Source organism: Sceloporus undulatus, chromosome 2 (assembly GCF_019175285.1).
Source record: "Sceloporus undulatus isolate JIND9_A2432 ecotype Alabama chromosome 2, SceUnd_v1.1, whole genome shotgun sequence".
Classification (NCBI taxonomy): domain Eukaryota; kingdom Metazoa; phylum Chordata; class Lepidosauria; order Squamata; family Phrynosomatidae; genus Sceloporus; species Sceloporus undulatus.
The window spans coordinates 14982128-15006612 of record NC_056523.1 but is presented as its reverse complement, the minus strand read 5'-3'; the positions used below and the strand labels follow the sequence as shown (position 1 = coordinate 15006612).

General features: G+C 44.5%; 1 protein-coding gene across 5 annotated transcripts in view; it reads left to right on the top strand.

The window, feature by feature from the left end:
- PRRC2A (proline rich coiled-coil 2A) overlaps window positions 1-24485 on the top strand; it is a 52462-nt gene that overhangs the window by 4305 nt on the left and 23672 nt on the right. For all 5 annotated transcript variants that reach the window (XR_006101925.1, XM_042449357.1, XM_042449356.1 and 2 more), the window contains exons 2-8: window positions 17909-18077; window positions 18384-18561; window positions 18673-18772; window positions 22101-22173; window positions 22599-22742; window positions 22902-23038; window positions 23159-23238. Coding sequence is in view for 4 of the 5 variants with exons in the window: in XM_042449357.1 (XP_042305291.1) it covers window positions 17966-18077; window positions 18384-18561; window positions 18673-18772; window positions 22101-22173; window positions 22599-22742; window positions 22902-23038; window positions 23159-23238 (824 nt within the window). In the remaining variant the exon portion in view is untranslated. The remainder of the gene's footprint in view (window positions 1-17908; window positions 18078-18383; window positions 18562-18672; window positions 18773-22100; window positions 22174-22598; window positions 22743-22901; window positions 23039-23158; window positions 23239-24485) is intronic.

The following is a 24485-nucleotide window of genomic DNA, read 5'->3' as shown; positions in this document are numbered from 1 at the left end:
CAAATTTATTAACTTGCTAAATGTGTGGATTTATAGTAAACGAATAGCCAAAAGGATAGTGTACTACAGTGATGGTTTGGAAGGATGGTATAATTCAGCAAGATCAGAAATTACATTCTGGAAGGACTGTATCAATAATGGATCAAAAATTATCAGCCACTCTGAGTCGGATGTGCTATTTTTAAAACTGCTCCTGGCTTGTTTTTGCTCAGGTGCCATTATATCTGATTGTGCAGTGCTGGGGGAATTGGACATCTTAGCTGTGCATTATGTAGTGGAAGCAGAAAGATGCCTGTGGTGTTAGATGCCTTTTCAGAAAGATGAAGGCAAAATGATACACAGCCCTATTAAAGTTAGATTGACTTAAAATTATCTAAAAATTAGGGATAGTAAAACAAATGCAATCTGTTGTGCAGGGCTAAAATAAAACCTATTACTGTCTTGTAAATAGGAGCTGTTACTAAATATGTTGGTCATTTGGCATGGTGAGGTAATATGGGGATACTAATTAAGGTATTGGCAGTTTGGATGGATTTAAATAATTTGTAAGTACAGTCACCGAGGTGTAACCTGTATAAAAGGGCAATGTACATAGTGAAGTGGCAGCTGGGCAAGTGGTTGCTGGCCTGATTCAGCTGTGGTCAGATATCCCTGAAAAGAATGCTGATCTGCTATTTGACTCTGCAGCCTCTCCTCTACAGAGCACTTCAATCAGTGCTATTGGGAATTACCAGTCTAATGAGATCCTGTGTTTGGTTATAGGACAGACCATACTTGGTAATAATACTTATATCTTTTGCTCTATGGGTCAACACCCCATACACTGCATACATTGTATGTTTTATGCTTAAAATTTGATGATCAGTCAGCCTATCTTGACTATCATCTTCCTTAAATTAGTGATGTTGTTGAGCAGGTGGTGGTTTGTTTCAATATGCCCTCTGTTTTCCAGGAGTATAGTCGTCCCTCCATTTTCACAGACTTGGAGTTCGCAGGCATCAAATGGACAGGGACAAAATGGGGTGCACACTGCCATTCAAGCCATTGGGGCTTGAATATTGGCAATTTTTCATTTTCACAGGAGGATCCAGAACAGCTCATGCGCGAAAATGGAGGGGTGACTGTATTTATAATGAGATGGGATTTAGATGATGAACTTCTTATTGATGGTGCTTCTGATGGTATTCTGATAGTACAATATGCTTTAGATCTTGTCTTCCTAGTGGATGACATGTGAAAGATATGCTTGTAATTACATATAATTATGATTTGGATGTTACAGGCCTTAACTGTGACATGTTGCTGATAATGGATTAGCTGCCACTGGGATCTTAAATATGTTTCTCTGTACAGTCAGTCCTCCACATTTAAGGCTTTGACTTTAACGTATTTGATTATTTGTGATTTTGATTAATATGTTCTCTCTAGGAATCTCTAGGTCCTCCAGCACAACTCTGCTGGAAATCGACCATAAAGTTGCTCTGGAGGACTGAGAGGTTTGTAGAGAAAACGCTTCTCTAAACATTTGTGGCCTTCAGCATGATTCTGTGATCAACCTCTGCCATATGTTGACCACTCAGTTGCACTAGAGGACCTAGAGATTCCCAGAGAGGTGTTCTCTCTAAGGTAAAAACCCACAAAAAACATTGTGGGGTTTTGTTAGTTGCGGTTTTCCCACTTTCATGAGGGTCCTGTGCCCCTAACTCCAGCGAATGTGAAGGACCAGCTATATATTAAATAATTTGTCAGTCTCATAAATTCTTTCTACTTTTCTCTCTACCTCCCTTCTTCATTTCATTGAATTACTTTTTTCTAACTTATATTTGCAGAGCTACAATTTTACATTGCTGTGAATATCACTGAGTTAGTTGTTCAAAGAAGGAAAGGCCAAAGTTGTGATCTGCCATGCTTATCTGTTGTGAATTTGGATTTGTGAACCTTCATGACACCTACTGTTCTCCAAATTAAAGTTTGTACATTTTATCTCAGTTGGGGGGTTATCTCATCTTTGAGCCTAGCTTCACAAGTGCTGGATTGGCTCATGTGTTGTTTGTTTGGGTATCTGGTGACATGAAAGCCCACTTTGTGCCTCCTTCCTACTGTACCTGCCTTCTGACCCAAGCGCCCTCTAGGTGTGGTGGGCTACAACTCCCTTCAATCTCCATTCCATGGGGTTAATGGCAGAAGGTGTGAACCAACACCCTTGGAATTGACTGGGTTGGTGGGGGCTGTTTTGTACTTAAATGTAGCACGATGCCATGTGGGCTGTACACTCATTTGAGCAGCATCACAGCAAGGGACGTCCAGTCTCATGCTTTTCACCCAATAAAGCTGGAACATTGTGATGCTGCAGGGAAGACCTGGTGTGGTTGAAGTATTTGCATATTCACTCCTTCAGTGTGTTATTGTATTTAGCTGACAAACGCTTTCACATTTTCAAAGGGTATCTCCAAATACCAGGTTCTGAATTAAAGCAAGGAACCACACCCCCTTGGTGTCTTTTTTGTACACCTCCGCATGAAGGACTTTTTATTTAGAAGCAGAAGGTTGGTTTATCTCTACAGATCCAACAAGCTGAATGTTCTTTTGGATCATTGCATGATTAAAGCAGAAGATCTAGTAGTTTTAAAAATGTATTGGGCATTCCAAATTCTACCCTAACAGTACAGTGGTACCTCGGGATACGAAATACCCAGGTTAAGAAATTTTCGGGATACGAAAAAATCCCATAGGGAATCATTGTTCCGGGTTACGAATGTTTTTTCGGGTTACGAAAAAACTTTTGGTGCTTTTTTCGGCTTTTTCGCACGGAATCGCGGCTTTTCCCCATTAGCGCCTATGGCAATTCGGCTTACGAAGGCTTTTCGGGTTACGAAAGCGGCCGCGTTACGAATTAATTTCGTAACCCGAGGCACCACTGTACACTCATGCCTCCATATCTGTAGCTCTGATATTTGCAGATTTGATTAATATGTTCTCTCTAGGAATATCTGGGTCCCCCAGTGCAACTCTATGGTCAACTTTAACTAAAAGTTTCACTGAAAGACGTAGAGATTCCTAGAGAGAATACTCTACTAGGCATTTCTAGCTCCTCCAGCTCAGTTCTGTGGTCAGTGTCTGTCGGATGTTGACTTCAGAGTTGCACTGGAGGGCCTAGAGATTCCTAGAGAAGTGTCCTCTCAGGTAAAAACATGGTGTTTTTGTTATTTGCATCTTGTGCCCCTAACCCTAGCGAATATGGAGGGACAAGTTTATTCCTAAATAGTTTGGATATGTTTTCAGAAACCCGTGACTTGAGATGCCAAGTTGTTGATAGGCTTCTGTTACAAACATAGTTATGTAAATTAAAGATGTTGTGAAAGAGTAAGTAAATGCTCATTCCCTATCAAGGGCCACCTCCCCATGCAAACATTCTCTTGGGAACCAAATGCCAGTTTTTAAAATTATCACTACCTCACAAGATTTCTTTCTCTCTCATCTCAACATGAAAGAGTTTACAAGGGTATCATAATAAAACACTCACATACCCTAGCCATGTTTCTTTATTACAGTTCTTCCTCCATTTTAACTCTCTTTTGCTTCTCCTCCTGTATTTGCCAGCTTATTAGACACTCCAGGGCCATAGTAGTCCTGCCCTGAGGAAAATAAGAGAAGCTGGCAGGTAAGCCAGTGGGTATTTAGGTAAACCTGGGGGCTCTGTAACATCAGTTGTAAAGACAGTTTGGCTGCTATGCTCTGGTTAGGTCTCAAAGCTGTCTTTTAATGGTCTCTATTGTTCTCCTGGTGGCAACTCTGAGGGCTGATACAAACGTTAAGAGTGTGGATGCATGGATGCACTAGAAGCATTGTAAAGGTAAGCTTGTGGTGGCATGTGGATACAGATGGCCGCTTTTGATACAGAGCAGAGGTGGGCAGAAAGTAGAGAAAGAATTATTGGTAGAAGTTAGAGAGCCTTGGAAGAGAACATCAGGGTTTCTGATTCCTAGTAATTTAAGAAGTCCAAGGAAAATATGGTTGATGTTGTGTTAATTGATCCCTCAGCCTCAGTGTCCTTCATTTCTAGAACAGGACTGCCAAATGACTGGGTTTTTGCCATGACTTTGTTAATAATAATAATAAGTATTTATATGCCGCCTTTCCCTTTTGAGGATCTAAGCGGGTTACAACAGTCCAATATAACATTTAAAAACAGTAGTAACATGATCCCACTCCCCTAGCCCTCCCTCCTTCTGCTAAAATAGAAATAAAACATTATACTATATAATAACAGTAGCAGTATCACACATTACACCCAGTTGCGTAGAGCATGCAGGTAAAATTAGGAGCACAGAAAAATATTTACAGGAGTGGTCATAGGGAGAGACAGTGGGCAGGTGAGCAGTTAAGGTTCTCATTTTGGAGGTCAGTCTGGGAAGGCTAGCCAGAAGAGATCCATCTTTATCGCCTTTTTAAAGGCCTCCAAAAATGTAATTTGGCGGGTCTCCTCCGGCAGGTCGTTCCGCATTTTCGGAGTGGCAGCTGAAAAGGTCCTCTGGGAAGTTGCCACCAGCCTAGTTTTCTTCAGCTGTAGTTTGTTCCTCCCAGAAGGCCTGAGTGCGGGAAAGATTGTATGGGGGGAGGCGTTCCCTCAAGTAGTCTGGACCCAGGCCATGTAGGGCTTTATAGGTAATAACCAACACCTTGTACTGAGCCCAAAAGCTAATAGGCAGCCAATGTAGAGATTTTAAGATAGGTGTAATAGGGTCGTATTTAGATTTACCTATGACCAACCTGGCTGCCATATGAATTAATTGAAGCTTCCGAACATGGCACAAGAGCTGCCCCATGTAGAACGTATTACAAAAATGAAGACGAGAGGTTACCAGTCAGTGTACAGCCGTTTCTAGGTCCACCCATTCCAGGTAGGGTTGCAGCTGGCGTATCAGCCAAGGCTAATAACAGACGCTCCTGGCCGTCACATCAATCTGAGAAGTCAGCTGAAGCGACGAATCCAGAAGTACCCCCAGACTGTAAACACAGTCCTTTAGGGGAAGTGTGACCCCGTCCAGGCCTGGTGAGCATAAATCCATAGCCGGTTCAGGTTTACCTATAGCGAGTACCTCCATTTTGCTTGGATTCAGCTTAAGTCTATTTTCCCTCATCCAATCTCTTACTGACCTGAGACAGTCATTCAGAGGGGAGATACCTTCCTTGGTCACTGAAGCAGTCCGAGACATAGAGAAGCATATTTGGGTGTCATCGGCGTACTGATAACACGCCGCCCTATATCTCCGAAAGATCTCACCCAGCGGCTTCATTGTTTAGCTTTGCTGTCCAGTTTTAAAGAATTGTTAGGATCCCAGATCTGGGGTCACTCAGGTTTGTTTCTCTGGCAGGGTATGTTTAATAAGATAAGAAATGAATTTGGTTTGCTTCTAGAGCTGCCATTTTGTACTTGCCTCTGATTGGGAACCCTCAGCATTCTGTTTTCAAAAAGGTGCCCTCCCAGGCCAGTGTAGTGTAGTGGTTTGAGCATAGGACTGTGATTATGGAGACCAGGATTCATATCCCCCATTCAACTGTGGAGACCCAACTTAGGCAAGTCACGCTCTCTCAGCCTCAGATTGATCCAAAGAAAATCCCATCATATGTTCATCTTGTCTCTGTGTATGTGCCTTCAGGTTGTGTGTGGGCTTACACAGGCCCCATGGCTTTCTTAGGGAAGGAACATTCAGAGGTGGTTTTGCCAGTTCCTTCCTCTGAAATATACCCTGCAGCATTTGGTATTTGTTGGTGGTCTCTTATTCAGTTACTAACCAGGGCTGATCCTTCTTATCTTCCAAGATCAGACGGGATCTGGTAACTTCTAGGGTATTTGCCTTAGAGTCACCATAAGTCAGAAACGCCTTGGAGGCATACAACAACAAACAAAGTCTTACTCATGTCCTCTCATGATCTGGAACTGTAGTTTTCAACAGTTAGCCCTCCAGATGTTTTGAACTCAGGGGAAATTAAAGTCCAAAACATTAAAGAGGATGAAAACCGCTGGTCTAGTTCAGTGGTTCCCAGCCATTTCTTTTATAGGGACCACTGCAGTTGTATTGCCATCTTTTTAGTCCACCAAAAAAGTAAGCAAGCTATTCAAAATATTTTTAACGTGGGCTAATGAAAACCCGCTTATATCAAGGGGGTTTCAATAAACCTCACTGACCTGTTTGTTACTGTTAGTATGCATTTTCACAGTTCAGATTTCATCTTGATATATTGCAAGAAACAGGGAAAGGGACTGTTCAGTTTGGCTCATATATTTCATTACCTCCCCCATTAAGAGTCATATGTCAGTGCAGTTTCTTCGCCCAATGAACAGGGTTCCAGCAAGGCACACCTGCAGATAGATTACTCTGGTATCTTTACTCTGGCTTACTTTTGGGTTAGAATAGATCTTAGTTAAACATACTGTGTTAAGAAATAAGGCCAGTTTTCAAATAGAGCAAGCTTAATGCCATCTCGGCTTTCAAAAGGAAAAAAAATGCATTTTTGTGTGACATTTTTGCTTATTTGTCTCACTGTGAGTTTTAAAATGGTAACTTTCCTTAATAGCAGTCAGCAAGGTCATTTAAATTAAAGTCAGACCAAATTTCCAAGGGAAGGATAGTTCATTTAGAACAGCAATCAGCACCGCAGAGTCCAAATTGTACCAGAGCTCTCTAACAGGGAAAGCTCAATGTCTCACAAAACTACAGATAGTCTGTCAGGTGAATGGATGCTCTTAAATTGCCACACCACCATGTGTCCACCACCATTGCAACTAGCAACATCTTTCTGTCCAAACATCTCACCCTGTCTGAAACTGAAGATCAAAAGGGAGGACTAAAAGGTGCAAAAAGTCCACCTGGAGTTGCCATCAGAGCTGGCCAAATCCAGTCTGTTCGCTGGTAATTGTTGGCAGCCTCATCCCCTCTGGATGTAGAGGTTCCTTTGAACAGTTCATAGAAGAGAGTTGGAAATGCTTAACATCACAGTTTAAAGTATGAAATACAATAGTCCCAACCAGATCACACAGTGAATGGAAAGAAAACCAAACATGACAACCATCCACCCCAAAAACCACCTCAGAAATCAAACATTCAGTGTGTTTTTCTTAAAGTCATCAGGGAGTGGGATTGAAACAAAAGCTGTTACAGGCTCCATATTCTCCAAAAGCCCAGCTCCTGGTATTTTCCACCCCTTCCTCTAAACCTGTGGTGGCAAGAGTGGAGTTTTACAGAATGACTTAGCATATAGAAAGAGGAACATATGGGAAAGATTCCTAAGGTAACCTGAACCCTTTAAAGCTTGACCAAATACCAGTAGTTGAAATGCTTATACCTCTGCCGGTTTCAGGATGTAGTTAACAATGGGTGTGGTGATGTTTCCTGTCAAAGCTTCACAGAGCTTCTTGGTAAGCTTTGAAGTACAGTGGGACCTTGGTATCCGCAGACTTCCCATTCACAGATTTGAGCGTCTGTGGACAGCATGCCCACACTGTCTCCAGTGCAGCTGTGCCACCATTGGGAACAATGCGACAAGTCCTCCCTCCTTATCTTTCTCCTTCCTTCCTTCTGTACTTCACCCACTCTCCCTCCTTGCGAGGCTTCTGCCCTAAGCTTGGCTTCGGGGGCGGAGGCTGGAGCCCCATCAACCACAGAGAGCCAATGTTGGCGCAGGGGTATTGGCGTGGGGGCAAAGGCTCCGAGACCCAAGACTCTGCGCCAATGTCAACTCCCTGTGGCCGATGGGCTCCAGCCTCCGCCCCCGAAGCCAAGCCTGGGGCAGAAGCCTCACGGGGGAGGGGGGAGGAAGGGAAGGAGGGAGGACTTGTCCCATTGTCCCCAATGGCGTTGTGGCTGCATGGTCCATGCCGCTTTTGTGGACAATCAGACTTGAGCATTCGTGGATTTTTGGTGTCCATGAGGGGAGATCCTTGAACTGATCCCTACAGATACTAAGGGACAACTGTATTACTTTTGTTGAAATGCCCTTGATTTGTTCCAGGTTACTTTAAACCAAGGGTAGGCAACCTGCGGCCCGTGGGCCGGATGCGGCCCAACAAGGCCTTGGGACCGGCCCCAGCCCGGTCCTGCCACCAATTGCCGCCGGAGCCTTTGGCCTCTCGTGTGAGGGTGCGGGGCTTTTGGCCTATCAGGAGGAGGGGGGCAAGCGGTGGGCAAGGGGGGCAATTGTCTATAGAAGCCTCCGAAACATGCATTTAGATTAACATTTTTTTAAAAATCAGCAATTTTTTGCGTGTCCTCCATTTTTTAAAAAGTGTCCTCCATTTGAAATTTTTTCCCTACATTTGTCCCGATTTATTTATTTATTTTTAATTATTTAATCATTTATTTTTTGGCTTCGGCCCCCCAGTTGTCTGAGGGACAGCAACCCGGCCCCCGGCTCAAAAAGGTTTAAACCAGAAGACTTAAAAAACAGCAACAGTTTATTGGCCTTTGCTATCCAGTATCCATTGCTTCTTTTTAATTGCCTTATTTCATAGTGCAAGAAATGCCACTCGGCAACAAATCTTTCAATTAACCTAAGTTCATAATAATTTGCTTTAAAGGAAAATTTTAAGAAAATTAATGCAAACAATTATATGTAAATCAAAATACAAATAAAAAACCCAGCTCTTAACAAAAAATATAAGCTAACATCTTACCTACATCTTTCTTTGACCAGGAACCTTGTCCGACAAACTGACCATATTGAGTGTATTTACCTGACCCTGAAGGCCAGGGATAGGTCTAGGGATTCTGTTGGTCTACCGGCCACCCCGTGCGCTAACAGACTCCCTGGCCGAGCTGACACAACTGGTCTCGGAGCTGGTGTTGGAGTCCCCGAGGCTTCTTGTCCTGGGGGACCTTAACATCCCCTTCAAGGCCAGCCATGGTTCAACTGGTGCGGCTCGGGAGTTCATGGCTACCATGACTGCCATGGGCCTATCCCAATTGGTCTCAGGGCCTACACATTCGGCCGGTAATACGCTCGATGTCGTCTTTTGTTACGGACATGGAGTCTCCGTGGACGGAGGTAACTTCTATCTCCGCCTTGTCATGGATGGACCATTTCCTGGTCGAGGCTAAATTCAAGGCATCTACCCAAATCCCTCCCGGGGGTGGCGGACCTATTAGGATGATCCACCCTCGAAGGCTGATGGAACCCAAAAGGTTCCAAGAAGCCCTAGAGGGGTATATGGTTGGAACTGACGGCAATTCTGTTTATGCCCTGACTAACACCTGGGATATAGATCTCTCCAGGGCTATACACAGTATCGCTCCCAAGCGTCCTTTCAGGCCTGCTTCCAAGAAACAGCCCTGGTATACGGAAGATCTCAGGGAATGGAAGCGGGTTCTGCAACAACTAGAGCGCAACTGGCGAAGACACCAGCACTTAGTCGACAAGGCACTCCTAGACTCTCATTTGAAGGCCTGCGGAGTGGCAATAAGTGCAGCAAAGCCTTCGTTCTATGCTGCACGTATTGCGTCCGCGGAGTCACGTCCGGCAGAGCTGTTCAGGGTAGTGAGGGAGCTTACTCAGCTGCCCCCCTCCCTGAACCCCATTTTGGAACCATCCAAGGCCTGCTGCGACGAGTTTAACAACTTCTTCGCGGATAAAATCTCTCGGATAAGGGCTGATCACGACGCCAGTATTTCTTCAGAATCCAGAGTAGAGATCTCCAGTGCTTCCGTGGACTCTGTTGTACTGGATCATTTTGAGTCTGTGAGTACTGAGGAAGTGGACAAGATTCTTCGAAGTGTTAGGAAGACAACGTGCTCTCTTGATCCCTGTCCCTCATGGCTAGCAGCTCAGGGGGGGACGGCTGTAACTACTATGTTACGCCATATAATTAATTCATCTTTTAGGGAAGGGCGATTTCCATCTAGTTTGAAATTGGCCACAGTAAAACCTTTGTTAAAAAAGCCATCCCTAGACCCCCTGATTCGAAGTAATTATCGGCCTGTTTCGCTGCTGCCTTTTTTGGGGAAGGTGAAGGTTGCCTTCCAACTTCAAGCGGTCTTGGATGATACGGATTTTCTAGACCCATTTCAAACTGACTTCCGGGCGGGCTATGAAGTTGAGACTGCCATGGTCGCCCTGGTCGATGATCTCCGTCTGGGCATGGACAGGGGTAGCGTGTCCCTGTTAGTGCTTTTGGACATCTCAGCGGCTTTCGAAACCATTGATCATGGGATCCTTCTGGAATGCCTGAGGGAGTTGGGTATTGGGGGCACTGCGCTCCAGTGGTTCCGTTCCTACCTCTCGGGTAGATTCCAGATGGTGCAGCTGGGGGACGTGTGCTCCGATAAGAGGGCACTTACATCTGGTGTCCCTCAAGGAGCCATTCTGTCCCCCATGCTATTTAACGTTTACATGAAACCGCTGGGAGAGATCATCCGGAGACATGGAGCGCTGTGTTATCAGTACGCTGATGACACCCAAATATGTTTCTCTGTGTCTCCGACTGATGCAGTGACCAGGGATGGCATCTCTCCTCTAAATGCCTGTCTGGAGTCAGTAATGGGCTGGATGAGGGAAAACAGACTCAGTTTGAATCCAGAGAAAACGGAAGTACTCGTGATAGGTTCTCCTGGCCCGGGGAAGGAAATTTGTCCACCTGTCCTGAACGGGGTCACGCTTCCCTTGAAGGACTCTGTTCGCAGTCTGGGGGTGCTTCTGGACTCGTCGCTTCACTTCACATCTCAGGTGGATGCGACAGTCAGGAGCACTTGTTATCAGCTTCGGCGGATACGCCAGCTGCGACCCTACCTGGGCCGGGGGGGACCTTGAAACGGTGGTACATGCTCTGGTAACCTCTCGGCTGGATTTCTGCAATGCACTCTACATGAGGCAACCCATGTACCAAACCTGGAAGCTTCAATTAGTTCAGAACATGGCAGCAAGGTTGGTCACTGGATGCTACAGGACCAGCCACATAACACCTGTCTTACAAGATCTACATTGGCTACCCATTCGCTTCCGGGCACAATACAAGGTGTTGGTTATCACCTATAAAGCCCTAAATGGCTTGGGCCCAGGTACTTGGAGGACCGCCTCTCCCCATACAATCCGCCCGGCACTCTCAGATCGGTTGGGAAGCAATTGCTAAGGGTTCCCAAGACAAGATACACCTCGTCTTCTCAAAGGGCCTTTTCTGTCTCGGCCCCGCACATCTGGAATTCTCTTCCTGACGAGCTCCACTCTGTTACCTCCCTTGACCTGTTTAGGAAGAAGCTGAAGACCTACCTCTTCCAACAGGCTTTCCCCATGCGTTGTGACATCTGTTCTCTCCCCCTCACATTGCACTTTCAAGCTAGTTTGTTGTTGGTTTTAATGTCTGTAATTTTATTCTGTTTTTAACATGGTGTATTTTTTATGATATTTTATGATGTTGATACTGTTGTAAATTGTATGATGTTTTGTACCCTTGTTGTAACCCGCTTTGATCTCTTTTTGGAAAAGCGGGCTATAAATAAACAGTATTATTATTATTATTATTATTATTATTATTATTATTATCTTACCTTAACATCCATCAAACATAATTACAAACTTTTCAACTTGCTACATATAAAATATCTGTTGAATTGTCCATGTCAGCTTCCCATCTAGCCTTGTTAGCATTTCCTCTATAATGTATGATCTTCCAAAAATTATGACAATTATCTTGTTCTTTCAACTTCTGATAACTCTCCTTTGTTATTATCCAGTTTTTGTTCATGTCTATCTTAGTTTTTCTTTAAAGTTCTGTGAGGAGGTGTATATTCCTTGTATTGTAGTTACCCATCAGTTAAATTATTTAATTTAGTGGCCCTAACATCTGAATTGCAATTTGCAACTTCATTTTCTGATTTAGTCTTCTTATATTGGTGTAGTCCTACACATGAATGCAAAAAAACTGGTTTAAATGAACAAAAAAAAGTTAAACAAAGCAATGACAAAAAACAAGTTTTAGGGGTTGCCTTTTTAAAACTGTTCCCCCCCCTCACCCTTTTCCTTAGGCTATATACAAATTCTGATAAAAAACAGGGGCTGTATATGCTTGCCTTCTGCTTTTGCACAAGGCTTAATTTTAGAAGACACTAGAGGCAACAAAAATCTTCTGTAGTTTGGTCAGAACAGTCTTCTCTAACTTTGTGTGTTCCAGATGTGTTGGATTGCAGCTCCCATCTTCCCAACTAACACATTTGTGTTGACTGGCTGGAGATAATATAGTCTTAACATACCTGAACAGAGCCAGGTTGGGAAAGTCTGGTCTGGATGTGGGGGGATGGCTAAGATTCAGCTGCTGCCAGATTTTCCCTAGTCTCTGGTCTCTTAATATAGTTCCACTGCAGAAATAATCCAATTTGAGACTGCTTCTCAGTGCTTGGGAATCCTGGGAACTGTAGTTTGTTGTGGCACCAGAGTTCTCTGACAGAGAAGGCTAAATGTCTCCCAGAACTACAGTTCCCAGAATTCACTAGCATTGAGACAGGACAATTCAAGTGGTTTCAATCTGGATTATGTCCACTTCCTCATCCATGTAAGGAAAGGACCAAAGTGCATGAAAGGTTCTTTCTTGGCACCTGTTGTTAAAGGATTTGAGATTCCAGGATCTGGATAAATGTGACTTGATGCCATGCTTGATAGAGGGGTCTAGGCTAGTGAACCTCTAGTATAGTATGAAGCGATGATGTATAACTATATCTCTACCTCACTTAACATGAAATAGATATGTTCCCGGGGTTTGCCTTTTAACAGAAGATTAGTTACCAGAAGCAGAAATAACATGGAAAGAATAGACAATGGCACCCGCACCTCAGAAAAGAGCAGTTCAGCGTGATTTGACAAACTTTTTATTCAAAACTAATAAAATACAGATATGAAAAAGAACCAGACCAGATAAGCCTTGCTTGCACAATAACATTTTGCAAAGGGATCATGGAGCACCTTTGAAACTGAGTTGTAGCATAAGCTTTCATAGACTTGGTCTATTTCCTCAGATGCATACATATATACTGATATTCTAGATTAACACAGCCATGTCTCTGAATTCTTAAGTGTAACATGTGAGCTTTATAGTGACCTTTTGAAAATTTGGTGGCCAAATGTATACATCTATGCTTTGTCAACATGCTACGGGTAGCTGGTATGGCAGGCCTAACTGCTTTCCTCTTTTCTCTCTGTTTTGCTGCTCACACGTACTCAGTAAGGGATTTTGGAAGCAGCTGCTATATACCTTGCCTGTTGTAGGGAGAGACACACAGCTACAGTAGGATCAGATAGAGTAGAATCTCATTTCCTAGCTGAAGTTTTGCTGCATTATTTACTACAGACAAGCAAACTTTCAGCTGCTTTGAAAAAATGAAATTCTTAGAGACTTCATTAACTGAGGTATGCCTGTGTGTTAATCCTGGATCTCATTCTAGTAGCAGGACGGGAGTAACCCTGCCTGGGATCTTAGAAGGACACTGTCAGTCAGCGGAAATGTGCTAAGCTAGCTGGATGTCAGATGTCAGTGAGTCCCCCACAGGGTGTTCCTTCGTCCCTGTTATTACTATTTCATGTATTAAATGCATGCTGAGTAATGGTGGTTACAGTTGGGCTTCTTGCTGCCTCCTGCCAAGGGAAAGTTAAAGCCTTTTAGTGACCAACACAGGCTTCTCTTCTTGCCTATATCATTCTTCCTGCACCTGTCAACCAAACCTTATGTATCAGTTCATGTCACTTCCCCAGATCATAGAATCATAGAGTTGGAAGAGACCGCACGGGCCATCCAGTCCAACCCCTGCCATGCAGGAACTCTCAACCAAAGCATACCCAACAGATGGCCATCCAGCCTCTGTTTAAAAGACCTCCAAAAAGGAGACTCCTCCACTCTCCAAGGGAGTGTGTTCCACTGTCGAACAGCCCTTACTGTCAGGAAGTTCTTCCTAATGTTGAGGTGGAATCTCTTTTCCTGTAGCTTGCATCCATTATTCCGGGTCCTAGTCTCTGGAGCAGCATAAAACAAGCTTGCTCCCTTCTCAATATGACTTCCCTTGAAATATTTAAACAGGGCTATCGTATCAACCCCCTAACTTTCTCTTCTCCAGGCTAAACATCCCCAGCTCCCAAAGTCTCTTCTTATAGGGCATGGATTCCAGACCCTTCACCATTTTGGTGGCCCTCCTTTGGACACGCTCCAGTTTCTCAACATCCTTTTTGAATTATGGGTCCCAGAACTGGACACAATATTCCAGGTGAGGCCTGACCAAAGCAGAATAGAGCGGTACTATTACCTCCCTTGATCTATTCTAGATGCTATACTTCTATTGATGCGGCCTAAAATCTCATTGGCTTTTTTTGCTGCTGCATCGCACTGTTGACGCGTGTTCAACTTGTGGTCTACTTGGACTCCTAGATCCCTTTCATACATACTGGTAGTCTCATTCAGCCAGGTGTCCCCCATTCTATATCTGTGCATTTCATTTTTCCACCCTATGTGCAGTACCTTACATTTCTCCGCGTTGAATTTCATTTTGTTAGCTTTGACCCAGCTTTCTAGTCTACTCAGGTCATTTTGAATTTTGATTCTGTCCTCTGAGGTATTTGCTGCTACTCCTAATTTTGTGTCATCTGCAAATTTGATAAGTATGCCCCCAGTTCTGTCATCCAAACCATTAATGTTGAAGATCCTGGCTTGAAAGAGCAAACTGAGGGCATGACCTCAGTGGAAGCCACCAGCAACTCAATAGTCTGTACACTCTATGATTTAAAGCTATTCTTTGACTGCCCAGCATGAGTAAAAAGTGATATGGATGGATGGATAATAAAAGTGCGTGCGTGCATGCATGCACGTACCTTAGTTTTCTCACTTTAAAACCCCCCAAACTGTTATCTGACCTTAAATGTGTTAAGTTCTAGATGTAAAGTATTTTTTTTAAAAAAAAATCTCAATTCATGAATATCAACAAGCTAGTGAATTCAAATTAATTTTGCATAGGTGAAATATTTTACTTCTGAGGCAAACATTTTAAATGTTGTGTAATCATACAGTTTATGCCAATTTATGGATATTTATGGCCCTTGAACAGTGTTGACATTTGCCTTCCATGTCATGGAGATGCTCTGTTTTCCCCAGCTATTATGAGACATGCCTCTGGAAAGTTCTGATGATTTGAACCACAGTACCTTTGTCAGTACTGAATTCTGGCCCTCTTTTCTTCCAATCAGTGACTTTTCCTAATGTCCTTGAATGTAATCATAGAGCAAAGAGAAGTTTAAAAGAATATAACTTACTGGGGGGAAAAGTGAGTGTTTTCCATCTAATGCATTGTTTTTCTCTGTCTTGCAAGACTGTGGCTAAAGAACTTTGTACTTCCTGGTGAGGTTCTGTCCACAGTTCCTAGAAGGAAAAGGCTATTTGTGAGAATAGTCAGCTTTTGCTCTATCCCCTCTCTGCAAGAATATAGTTTTTGGGTTCCCCCCCCCCCTGCTCATAGCAGCAGGTACCAGCCAGGGCAAGGGAGGGGAGTGGACTGGTGAGTGCAATGTGTACTGGAATGAAACTAAGATGGATCTAGTTGAAGGTGAATGGTTGTAAAATGCAAGCCAGGGGGAAAGGAAATGGTTTTCAGGTGTCTGAAGCAGAGCAAAAGGCTAGGTTTTCATTTGGTCTTGGAGGGCTGAATTCAGGTTTGGAGTATTTGTCCAACACACCAATGGGGAGCAAGACCAAAAGACAAAAGGATGGGGCTCAAAAAACCCAACATATTTCAACTTATAGCCCAGCAGTTCCCAACCTTTGCTGGGCCGCAACCCCCATTCCGGATGAAAGTCCCGCCCGCGACCTCCCTGATTGGTTGGGAGGCGAGGAAGGGGCGGGACTTTCAACTGCCTACAAGCTCCAGTGGGCGTTGCGGCCAGATGTCCCGCCCCTTCCCAGCCTCCCAACCAATCAGGGAGGCCACTGGGGAAGAAGGGGCTGGGCTTCTGGTCGCAAAGGCCACTGGGGCTTGCAGTCCCGGCCCTTCCTCCTTCTCCTGGGTGCCCTCGATGGCACCCGCAGGGAGAAGGCAAGGGGACGAGGCAACCCCAGCCCTTTCGCCTTATCCTCCCGGGTGTCCTCGATGGCGCCCGCAGGGGAGGCAGGGGGGAATACCAACCTGGCGACCCCCAAGAAAGGGTCATGCGACCCCCTGTTATAGCCTCTTTCTGCTGGTGATTAATCATTAGGAGGGGCATCCCAATCTTTTAAGAGTGGTGAGGAGAAAACTAATCTAAAAGTTGGGAAATGCAAGCAATGTTAGTATGAGGATGGGGATGTGGCCGTCTTTGGGGAACCCCAGTGGACTCCATTTGGCCCCTGGGCTTCAGGTTCTCCACTCCATAAGTAGAAGAAGCCCTGTTGCATTTTAGCTTTGTAGTTCCTCTCAGCTTCAAATGTCTTAGTTACACTCACTCAAGGGGTTGGGCTTGATCTTCCCATTCCTTTACAACTCTGGTTTTCTTCTGAGACTGTGTGGAGACATCTGCAGCTCAATGACACTGCGTGAGGATGGTCCATCTCTCTCCTTCCAATATCCAGGGCAAAGGCTTCAAGGAGAAAGTGACAGTCCTGTTAAATAATCATGGGTGCGTCTGCGTGGGGGATACTGACTCCTTTAATCCCAAACCATCTACAACAGATGTTGCTAATCCTATTATAGATAATGTTGACTGTTTGGCTCATCAGAATATGCTTAGCCAGTTGATGGGGTCAAATATTGGCCAGGTGTTTAAGGCATTAATTTAGTAGGACTGAAATAGAGAGAGAGACTTAGGTTAATTATTAGAGGAGGTGGTTAGAACTTTGTAAACTGTTATGAAACAAGAATTAAATTCTCCTGTGGTTAGTTATTTGTGGCTACCGCTAACAGTGTCACGTAACCATGTACAGTCAGCTCCCTTTATCCATGGATTTTTTTATCCAGTGATACAAGCATCCACAGCTTGAAAATATTCAAAAAGTATGAATTCAAAATAGCAAACCTTGATTTTCCATTTTATATGAGGGACACCATTTTGCTATGCCATTGTATTTAATGGGACTCGGGCATCCACAGATTTTGCTACCCACGGGGGGTCCTTGAAACACACCCCAGCGGATAACAAGCACCCACTGCACTCAAGTATTCAAGAAACTCAATACATCTTGGCTTTTTAAATAGAAACCTGAAGGCAAAACCTTGTGAATTAAATCAACACACAAAGCAATCATGATTTGAGCTCTCCTTTCCCAATCTAATGTTCTTTGAATGAGTGAGCTAGGCTAGAATCCCCATCCATGCTGGTTGGATGTGATTACACTTGGGGGTTAAAAAGGCCACTTGATTTGGGAGCAGAGGGCAGTGCTACTAAGCAGGCCATTTTATCTCTGATCACTGTGACCTGAGATGCCTGCTTTTGATTGGGATGTTTGTGTGGGTGTCCAAGCTCCTGAGGAATTGAGAACAGAGGTACCCCATTTGCCTTTTGCTGTTGGGGTCGGGGGTGCTTTGATGCAATTGAAAGTATAGGCTATCACCTACATGGGGCTATTCCTTTCTTCAGGGGATGTTTGGTCCTGGCCAGATAATATAGAGACTTATCAAACAACATGTCTTGTCAATGGACCAGCAACCCTATTTTCAGAAGAGTTCTGGCCAGCCTTCCAAACAGATGTTTGTGTGGATGCTCCTCTCTGTGAACAGAGGAATTCTTGTAGTTATAGTTGATTGTGCTTTTTTTTTTAATGGATGTGAAAATATGTACCTCTCTTCATGATTAGCCTGGACAATGTGTCATGCATTTGACCAGTGCTGTTTGAAAGGAGTGGCAATTGGTGGGAAAAGATCAAGTCAAAACTGTTGAGAGTTCTTCCTTTAAGTCTCTCCATCTTCTCATTCAACAGAGGCACGTTTCGCGGGGAGCCAGGAGGAACCATCGTACTCAATGACCTTACAGCGCAATGTCAGATCGTTTGGGGCAAACAGCAAAGGGGAAGGATGGAAAAAAATATTCATCGCTCAACCTGTTTGATACGTATAAGGGCAAATCCTTAGAGATCCAAAAACCCACAGGTAAAATTGCTTTTCGGTCTTGTGTGAGGGGGGCTGAGGGGGGGGGGGGTCTGTCTCCTATTTTCCAAGGAGGAGGCAGTTGCTGTGATGAACTGCATAGTTTCTGATGCCTTCCTGATGGCACTCGCAGCGCCCTGAGCATCTGCCCCTGCCTTGAGTTCATCTTAAACTGCCAGTATGTGGCTTAGGGTAGCTGCTGTGGATAAGGGAGAGAAGTGTTGCTGCTGATCCAGGGGGAGGGTAGTGGGTGGCACCTGCCACACACCTAGACCCACCTCTAATGCCTGTCCCTCACTCCCTTTGCAGTCACTCCCCGCCATGGCTTGCAGAGTCTCGGAAAGGTTGCTATTGCTCGGCGCATGCCACCCCCTGCGAACCTGCCAAGCTTAAAAGCGGAGAACAAAGGCAATGACCCCAACGTTTCACTAGTGCCGAAAGACGGGACAGGATGGGCAAGCAAGCAGGAACAGCCAGACCCAAAGAGGTGAGGGGGAACGAGAGAGCCACTGCTATTTTCTTGGGCAGAGGGGGAGTGTGCCATCAAGTTTTCCCTCTCTTGACTCTTTCCTCATGACCCTTTTGCTTTTGCTTCCAGTACCGATGCCTCGACAGCTCAGCCGCCGGAATCGCAGTCACCGCCGGCTTCACAGACGTCTGCCTCAAACCAACCGAAACGACCCCCAACGGCCCCCGAGGTAAATCTGCAGCCAGAATAGGCACTTGGAGTCATCCACTTCAGACCTTCCACTATTAACCTAATAGATTTTCAAGTTGTTCTTGCAGAAAACTATAATCCAGAGTTAACTTTTCCAAAATAATGAAGTTCTATTGTGATACACTACAGTTCCTGCCTAAAGATCCAGGTTTAGACAGATACATAGACCTACATTCATTTTACTAGCAGCATTTATGCAAAAAGTTGTGCTATAGCCTAGATTTTTGATTTTACATTCTCTTGTTTACCAGTATGCTTTTGCTTCCGCTTTTCCAACACAAAGTTTATTATGTCAGAAATTGAAACAGTGGAACTTCAGCCTGGTTTAATACAACATTTCTTACAAATTTGTGGACCTTGGCTGATAACCTTCTGGCAAGCAACTCAGCTTACCTTCCCATGCTTTAAATGAGGGGGAAGTCAGAAGTCTTAGATGCTATTTCCCAAAGGTGCATGGAACACCTTCCAGAAGGCAGAGCCCAAGAGCAGACAGCAATGGGTCCTTCTTCCCAAGGTGGTTTTCTTGTCTCTGTGCCTGCTGGGCAGTTGGAAGCCTCAGTCGTCCTGGCATGACTGAGTTGAAGGCCAATGGAAACTTTTCTCTAAGTTTACCGGGTATGGTAATTGGCGTTCCATCTGGTCAGCAGGTGTAGACGCAGAATAGGCCAGCAGTGGAGGGTTCTAATCATCATTAGCAAGTTGTGGAGCCCTGGGAGAGAGGGTAGCTTCTTTAAAGAAGTTGGTTTTGGCAGGAAAAAAGGAAAGCCAGTTGAGGCCTAAGGAAGCTATGCCTTCTAAGTGTGTTGCTCTTTCAAGATATTTGGATGGTGTTGTGCAGAATGCGAAATGGCAGGCAGGAGGCCAGATCGAGCTTGACATATTTACATCTCTCTCTACCACTATTTGGAGTCGAAGCTGTGGCCATGGCTAAGAATATCTCAGCCACCATGGCTCCTCTTCATCCTGGAGAGGACTAGTTACAGTAGGTGTCACAGGGTTCTATCCTGGGCCCAGCAATAATCAACATCTTTAGCATTGACCTGTCTGAAAGAATAGAGGGCATACTTATCAAATTTGTAGATGAAACAAAATTAGGAGGAGTAGCTCATATCCCCAGAGTATAGGATCAAAATTCAAAATGACCTTAATAGATTAAAAAGCTTGGTCAAAGCTAATAAAATAAATTATAACACTGAGAAATGTAAGGTACTGTACTTAAGAGTGGAAAAATAAAATTCATAGATATAGGATGGGGGACACGTGGCTTAATGAGACTTTGTGTGAAAGGGATCTAGGAGTCCTAGTAGACCACAAGTTGAACATGAATCAGCAGTGTGATGTGACAGCTAGAAAGGCCAATGTGATTTTAGACTGTATCAATAGAAGTATAGTGTCTAGATCAGGGAAAGTAATAGTGACACTCCATTCTGCTTTGGTCAAGCCTCATCTGGAATACTGTGTCCAGTTTTGGGCACCACAATTCAAAAAGGATGTTGACAAGTTGAAGCGTGTCCAGAGGAGGTCCACCAGAATGGTGAAGGGTTTGGAAAACATGCCTTATGAGGAAAAACTTAGGGAGCTGGATATGTTTAGCTGGGAGAAGAGACTGTTAAGAGGTGACATGATAGCCCTGTTTAAGTATTTGAAGGGGTGTTATATTGAGGATGGATCAAGCTTGTTTTCTGCTACTCCAGAGACTAGAACACGGAACTGTGGTTGCAAGCTACAGAAAAAGAGATTCCACCTGAACATTAGGAAGAACTTCCTGACAATTGATAATGAAACATGCTCATTGGACAGTGATGGATTGTCCTCCTTTGGAGGTCTTTAAACAGAGGCTGGAAGGCCACGTGTCAGTGATGCTTTGATTATGATTTCCTGCATGTCAGGGGGTTAGAATGAATGGCCCTTGTGGTCTTATGATTCTATGACCATGATCATAACATGGACGCAGGCTCTTTTATGTGGTGACCCTAACCATGTATTTATGTGGTGACCCTAAACATATTTGATGTTTTTAATCTGTTTTTTCCTTTCTAGATGGTAATTTTATCTATTCCTCTTTTAATTGTTATTATCTTAGAATGTACGCCTTGGGCAGGCTTTTATCTACTCCTAATTTTACCAACTTTGTACAGCGCTGTGTATAATTACAGCGCTATAGAAATAAAGTTTAATAATAATAATGTAATGACCCCCTTTCTGCATTTGTTGTCTTGAGGCCAACCATAGTCTGGTTTGTACAGCTTGTTTCTGTAGATACTTATTCCACAGCAAGACCCATTACTTTTAGTCTGTTCAAAGGACATGAGGCAAAGAGAGGCCCCAGGTTCCTGACTGGCTGTCCTGAAAGGGACTGAGGTGGGGTGGTGGAGGTTTGCCCTGAGTCCCTACTTTAATGAATGGCCCCCATGATTTTCAGTCCTCTCGAGTGTACCCTATGAGTTGAAAATTTGGGAGCCCCTGGTTAATTAAAACAAGTCAGGATGATAAACCTTGTTTTGAACTAGCATGAATCCCTTTTGTAAAACTTGTGATTTCATGAGTAATTACATTAAACATACATAAAGGGAAATAAAAGTGTCTGTTCTTCTTCCAGTCATACCAGAGGAGGATTTTGTAAGCCTGAAGTTCATTCACGGAACTCTAAACCAGAGCTAGCAACCTTTTTGCCCAGGGATTTTTGTGGGTTTTTCAGGCTATGTGGCCAAGTTCTAGAAGAGTTTCTTCCTGACCTTTCACCAGCATCTTCAGAGAATGCTTGCCTGGAAATATTGTGTGACCTGCCCAGGCTTCCCTCAGTTGGCCTTTGGCAGTTCAGTATTACATATCATCACCCCCCCCCCCCCCCATGAATCTTTTACGTCCTCATATTGGCCATGTTCATAAGAATCTTTAAGGGAACCTTATGAAGACCACCAGAACTACAGAATGTAGAGGACCAGAATCATATAAGGCTGCAAGGAACAGAACTAAAGGTAGAATGGAAGTACAACAGCTCAAGAGTAGTTGTAGGAAGAGAATCAACGAGGGCAGCGGGATGGGTAATGGGCAGGCAGGACACCAACAGCAACAAAATAGCCTCATGCCCTAAACCACATGTTAAGACATTAAGACATGAGGATGCTTCATTTTATAACCCCTCCTGATCAGCTGTAAGCTTTACTTGGCTCTGTTTCTAGAGGGGTTTTTTTGAACCACAGTTGTGTCCTGCCCAATCATGGGTTGAAAAAGAATAGAAAACTGATGTGCTCATATAAAACGAAGGTCTGTTCCTTAATGTTAACCTCCCATTCATCTTCTTCCAGAATCCCCCTACAGTAGCAAGCGGGGTAAAGTCTTGGGCACAGGCCAGCGTTACCCATGGAGCACAAGGAGATGGTAAGTTGTATCCTAGCAAGTTCTCTGTGATGCTGGATTTTGAAATAATTCAAGAGATGTGAAGAGAGTCAGTTTTCCCCTTAGAAAAACTGCCAGCTTGTCAGTGTCCTAACCCATATAGGCCTGCCTGTTGTCATGATGAGGGTCTTTGTATCATTTGCAAGCGCTGAATTTCAAGCTATGGGTTGTGACTATTAATGACCACTATGGGCACTGCAGTGCAGAAAACATGGATACACAGGACATACGGGGTGTCAAGGTAGTATTGCCCTTGTTCATTCAAGGCATTCAATCATTGGTTTCCCAAATCTTGGATGGTTACCTTTGGAATCAGAGAAGCAGAGCCATCCTTCAGAGGCCCATGAAAAAGGTGAGGGAGCAACCTTCTAACAAACTCCATGGGAACTTCTCTTTCTGATGTTAAGGTGGAAAGGGATCAAACCTACTATCGCGATTCTCTCGCGAGGAATTTCCGACCCTGCAGGCGGCTGGCGACCAGGACAAAGCTGGCAAAGAAAAGGACACTACCGATGCGTCGTATGGGCCCGGACCAAACCTCCGCCCCCAGAGTAAGTAGTGTTGCTTGAATGGTAGCTGATTTTCAACTAGGGGCAAGGAGATAGCACCCCCTCCTGTGCAGGCCAGGAGCTGCATATTTTTTATAAATGTAAGACACTTTCCTCACCCTTAATGCTTCTCTCCCCCCCTCCCCCATCAATCTCTTGCAGACGCAACCAGTTGGCGGGATGGAGGCGGGCGAGGCACTGACGGGGAGCTGGTGCCTGAGGACGGGCGGGCTGGGGTCGGCATGCAGCCCAACGTCCCGCCTCAATTCCCTCCCTACCGGGGGATGATGCCGCCATTTGTAAGTGTATTTTGGAAGAAGACATGCGTTTTTGGCTCGTGTTTGCCCATTTTCTTCTTAGTCCCCCAAAGGAAACAAAGAAACCTTCCAATAACCAATTCTTCCTGTACTCCTTAACAGATGTATCCCCCATATCTCCCATTCCCACCTCCATATGGGCCACAGGGACCTTACCGCTACCCCACAGCAGAGGCACAGAGGTAGGTACAAAAGATAAGGGTCGGAGTAATAATAATAATAATGATAAATTATTTATTTATAGCCCGCCCAGTCACAAGGAATCCAGGTTACAGCAATAAAATACAGAATACAATAAAAAATTCAAAATTAGCCCCTTCCCAATCCCCAGTCGCCCTCACTGCCTCCAGGCTGGAAGATGACAGTTGCCATGGAGGGAGGGCTCAGTCTCTTGAGGGCAGTCCCGATAGCGTTGGGCCTGCCCCCTCTCTCCCTCCAAGCTTGAAGATGGCAATTGTTGCCATGGAGAAAGGGCTACGTAGTTTTTAATGTTCTTTGTCAAGGGATGTATATAGAGAGGTGCAGAACCTGGGGGGGGGGGTGCTCTCTAGCAGAGGGCTAGAGTCCACTGACTAGAGAATAGGAGCCAGAAGTTAGGGGTTCTTTCTGGCCAAATGCTGGGGGCTATGAAAGGGATTCTGAAATGCTTTTCACTTTCTGGCTAAAATATTTGTTTTCAGTCTGTTCCAAGAGCAATCAAGGTGAACAAAGGGCATCTTTGTTGGCATGGTTTATACTCTTGTGAAAGAAACGGGTGGGCCAGGCCAGTGAAAAGTAGAGAGGCAGCAGGAGATGGATCTGGGGCATGGTAGAGACTCTCAGAGGGGCAGCATTCCCTTCCCTTGTCCCAGCATTCCTGCATAAATAGAAACCAGTTACTCTGCTTGCCTGCTGTGTAAAAACATCCAGGAAAGAAATCTCAGTTGACACTTACTCAAAATGCAAGGCAGCTTCCTGATTTCAAAAGAACATTTTCAGTGTTTGAAATTCTAATCTGTGAGCCAACCCATCGCATCAGGCAATTACTTCTCTCTGATCCCAGAAAACAAAAAGGGTGGGGTGGGGGGTATAACAGCCTGGGAACGTTTTGGATGACAAGTTCCAAAACTCTATGTAGCCTACTACAGATTCTGAGAGCTGTTGCCCCTAAAAGTAACTTTTTTCCAAGCTTGGGAGAAGACTGGAGGTTGGACCAGTGAAGGACCTCCATGCAGAGATCTCACTTCATACTTTTGTGTTCTCTTATGCAGTATTCTGCAACCTGTGGCACAGCTAATATGGCAAGTGATCAGGAATAATGGGATGAAGAACTAAGAAAAATTACTATTGGGAATCACGGCTCCCAAAATTAGCCAGCCAGCATCAGCACTAGTTGTGCTGATTTAGTAAGTGAAGGAGTTGTCATCCAAAATAACTTCCAGGTTCTGAA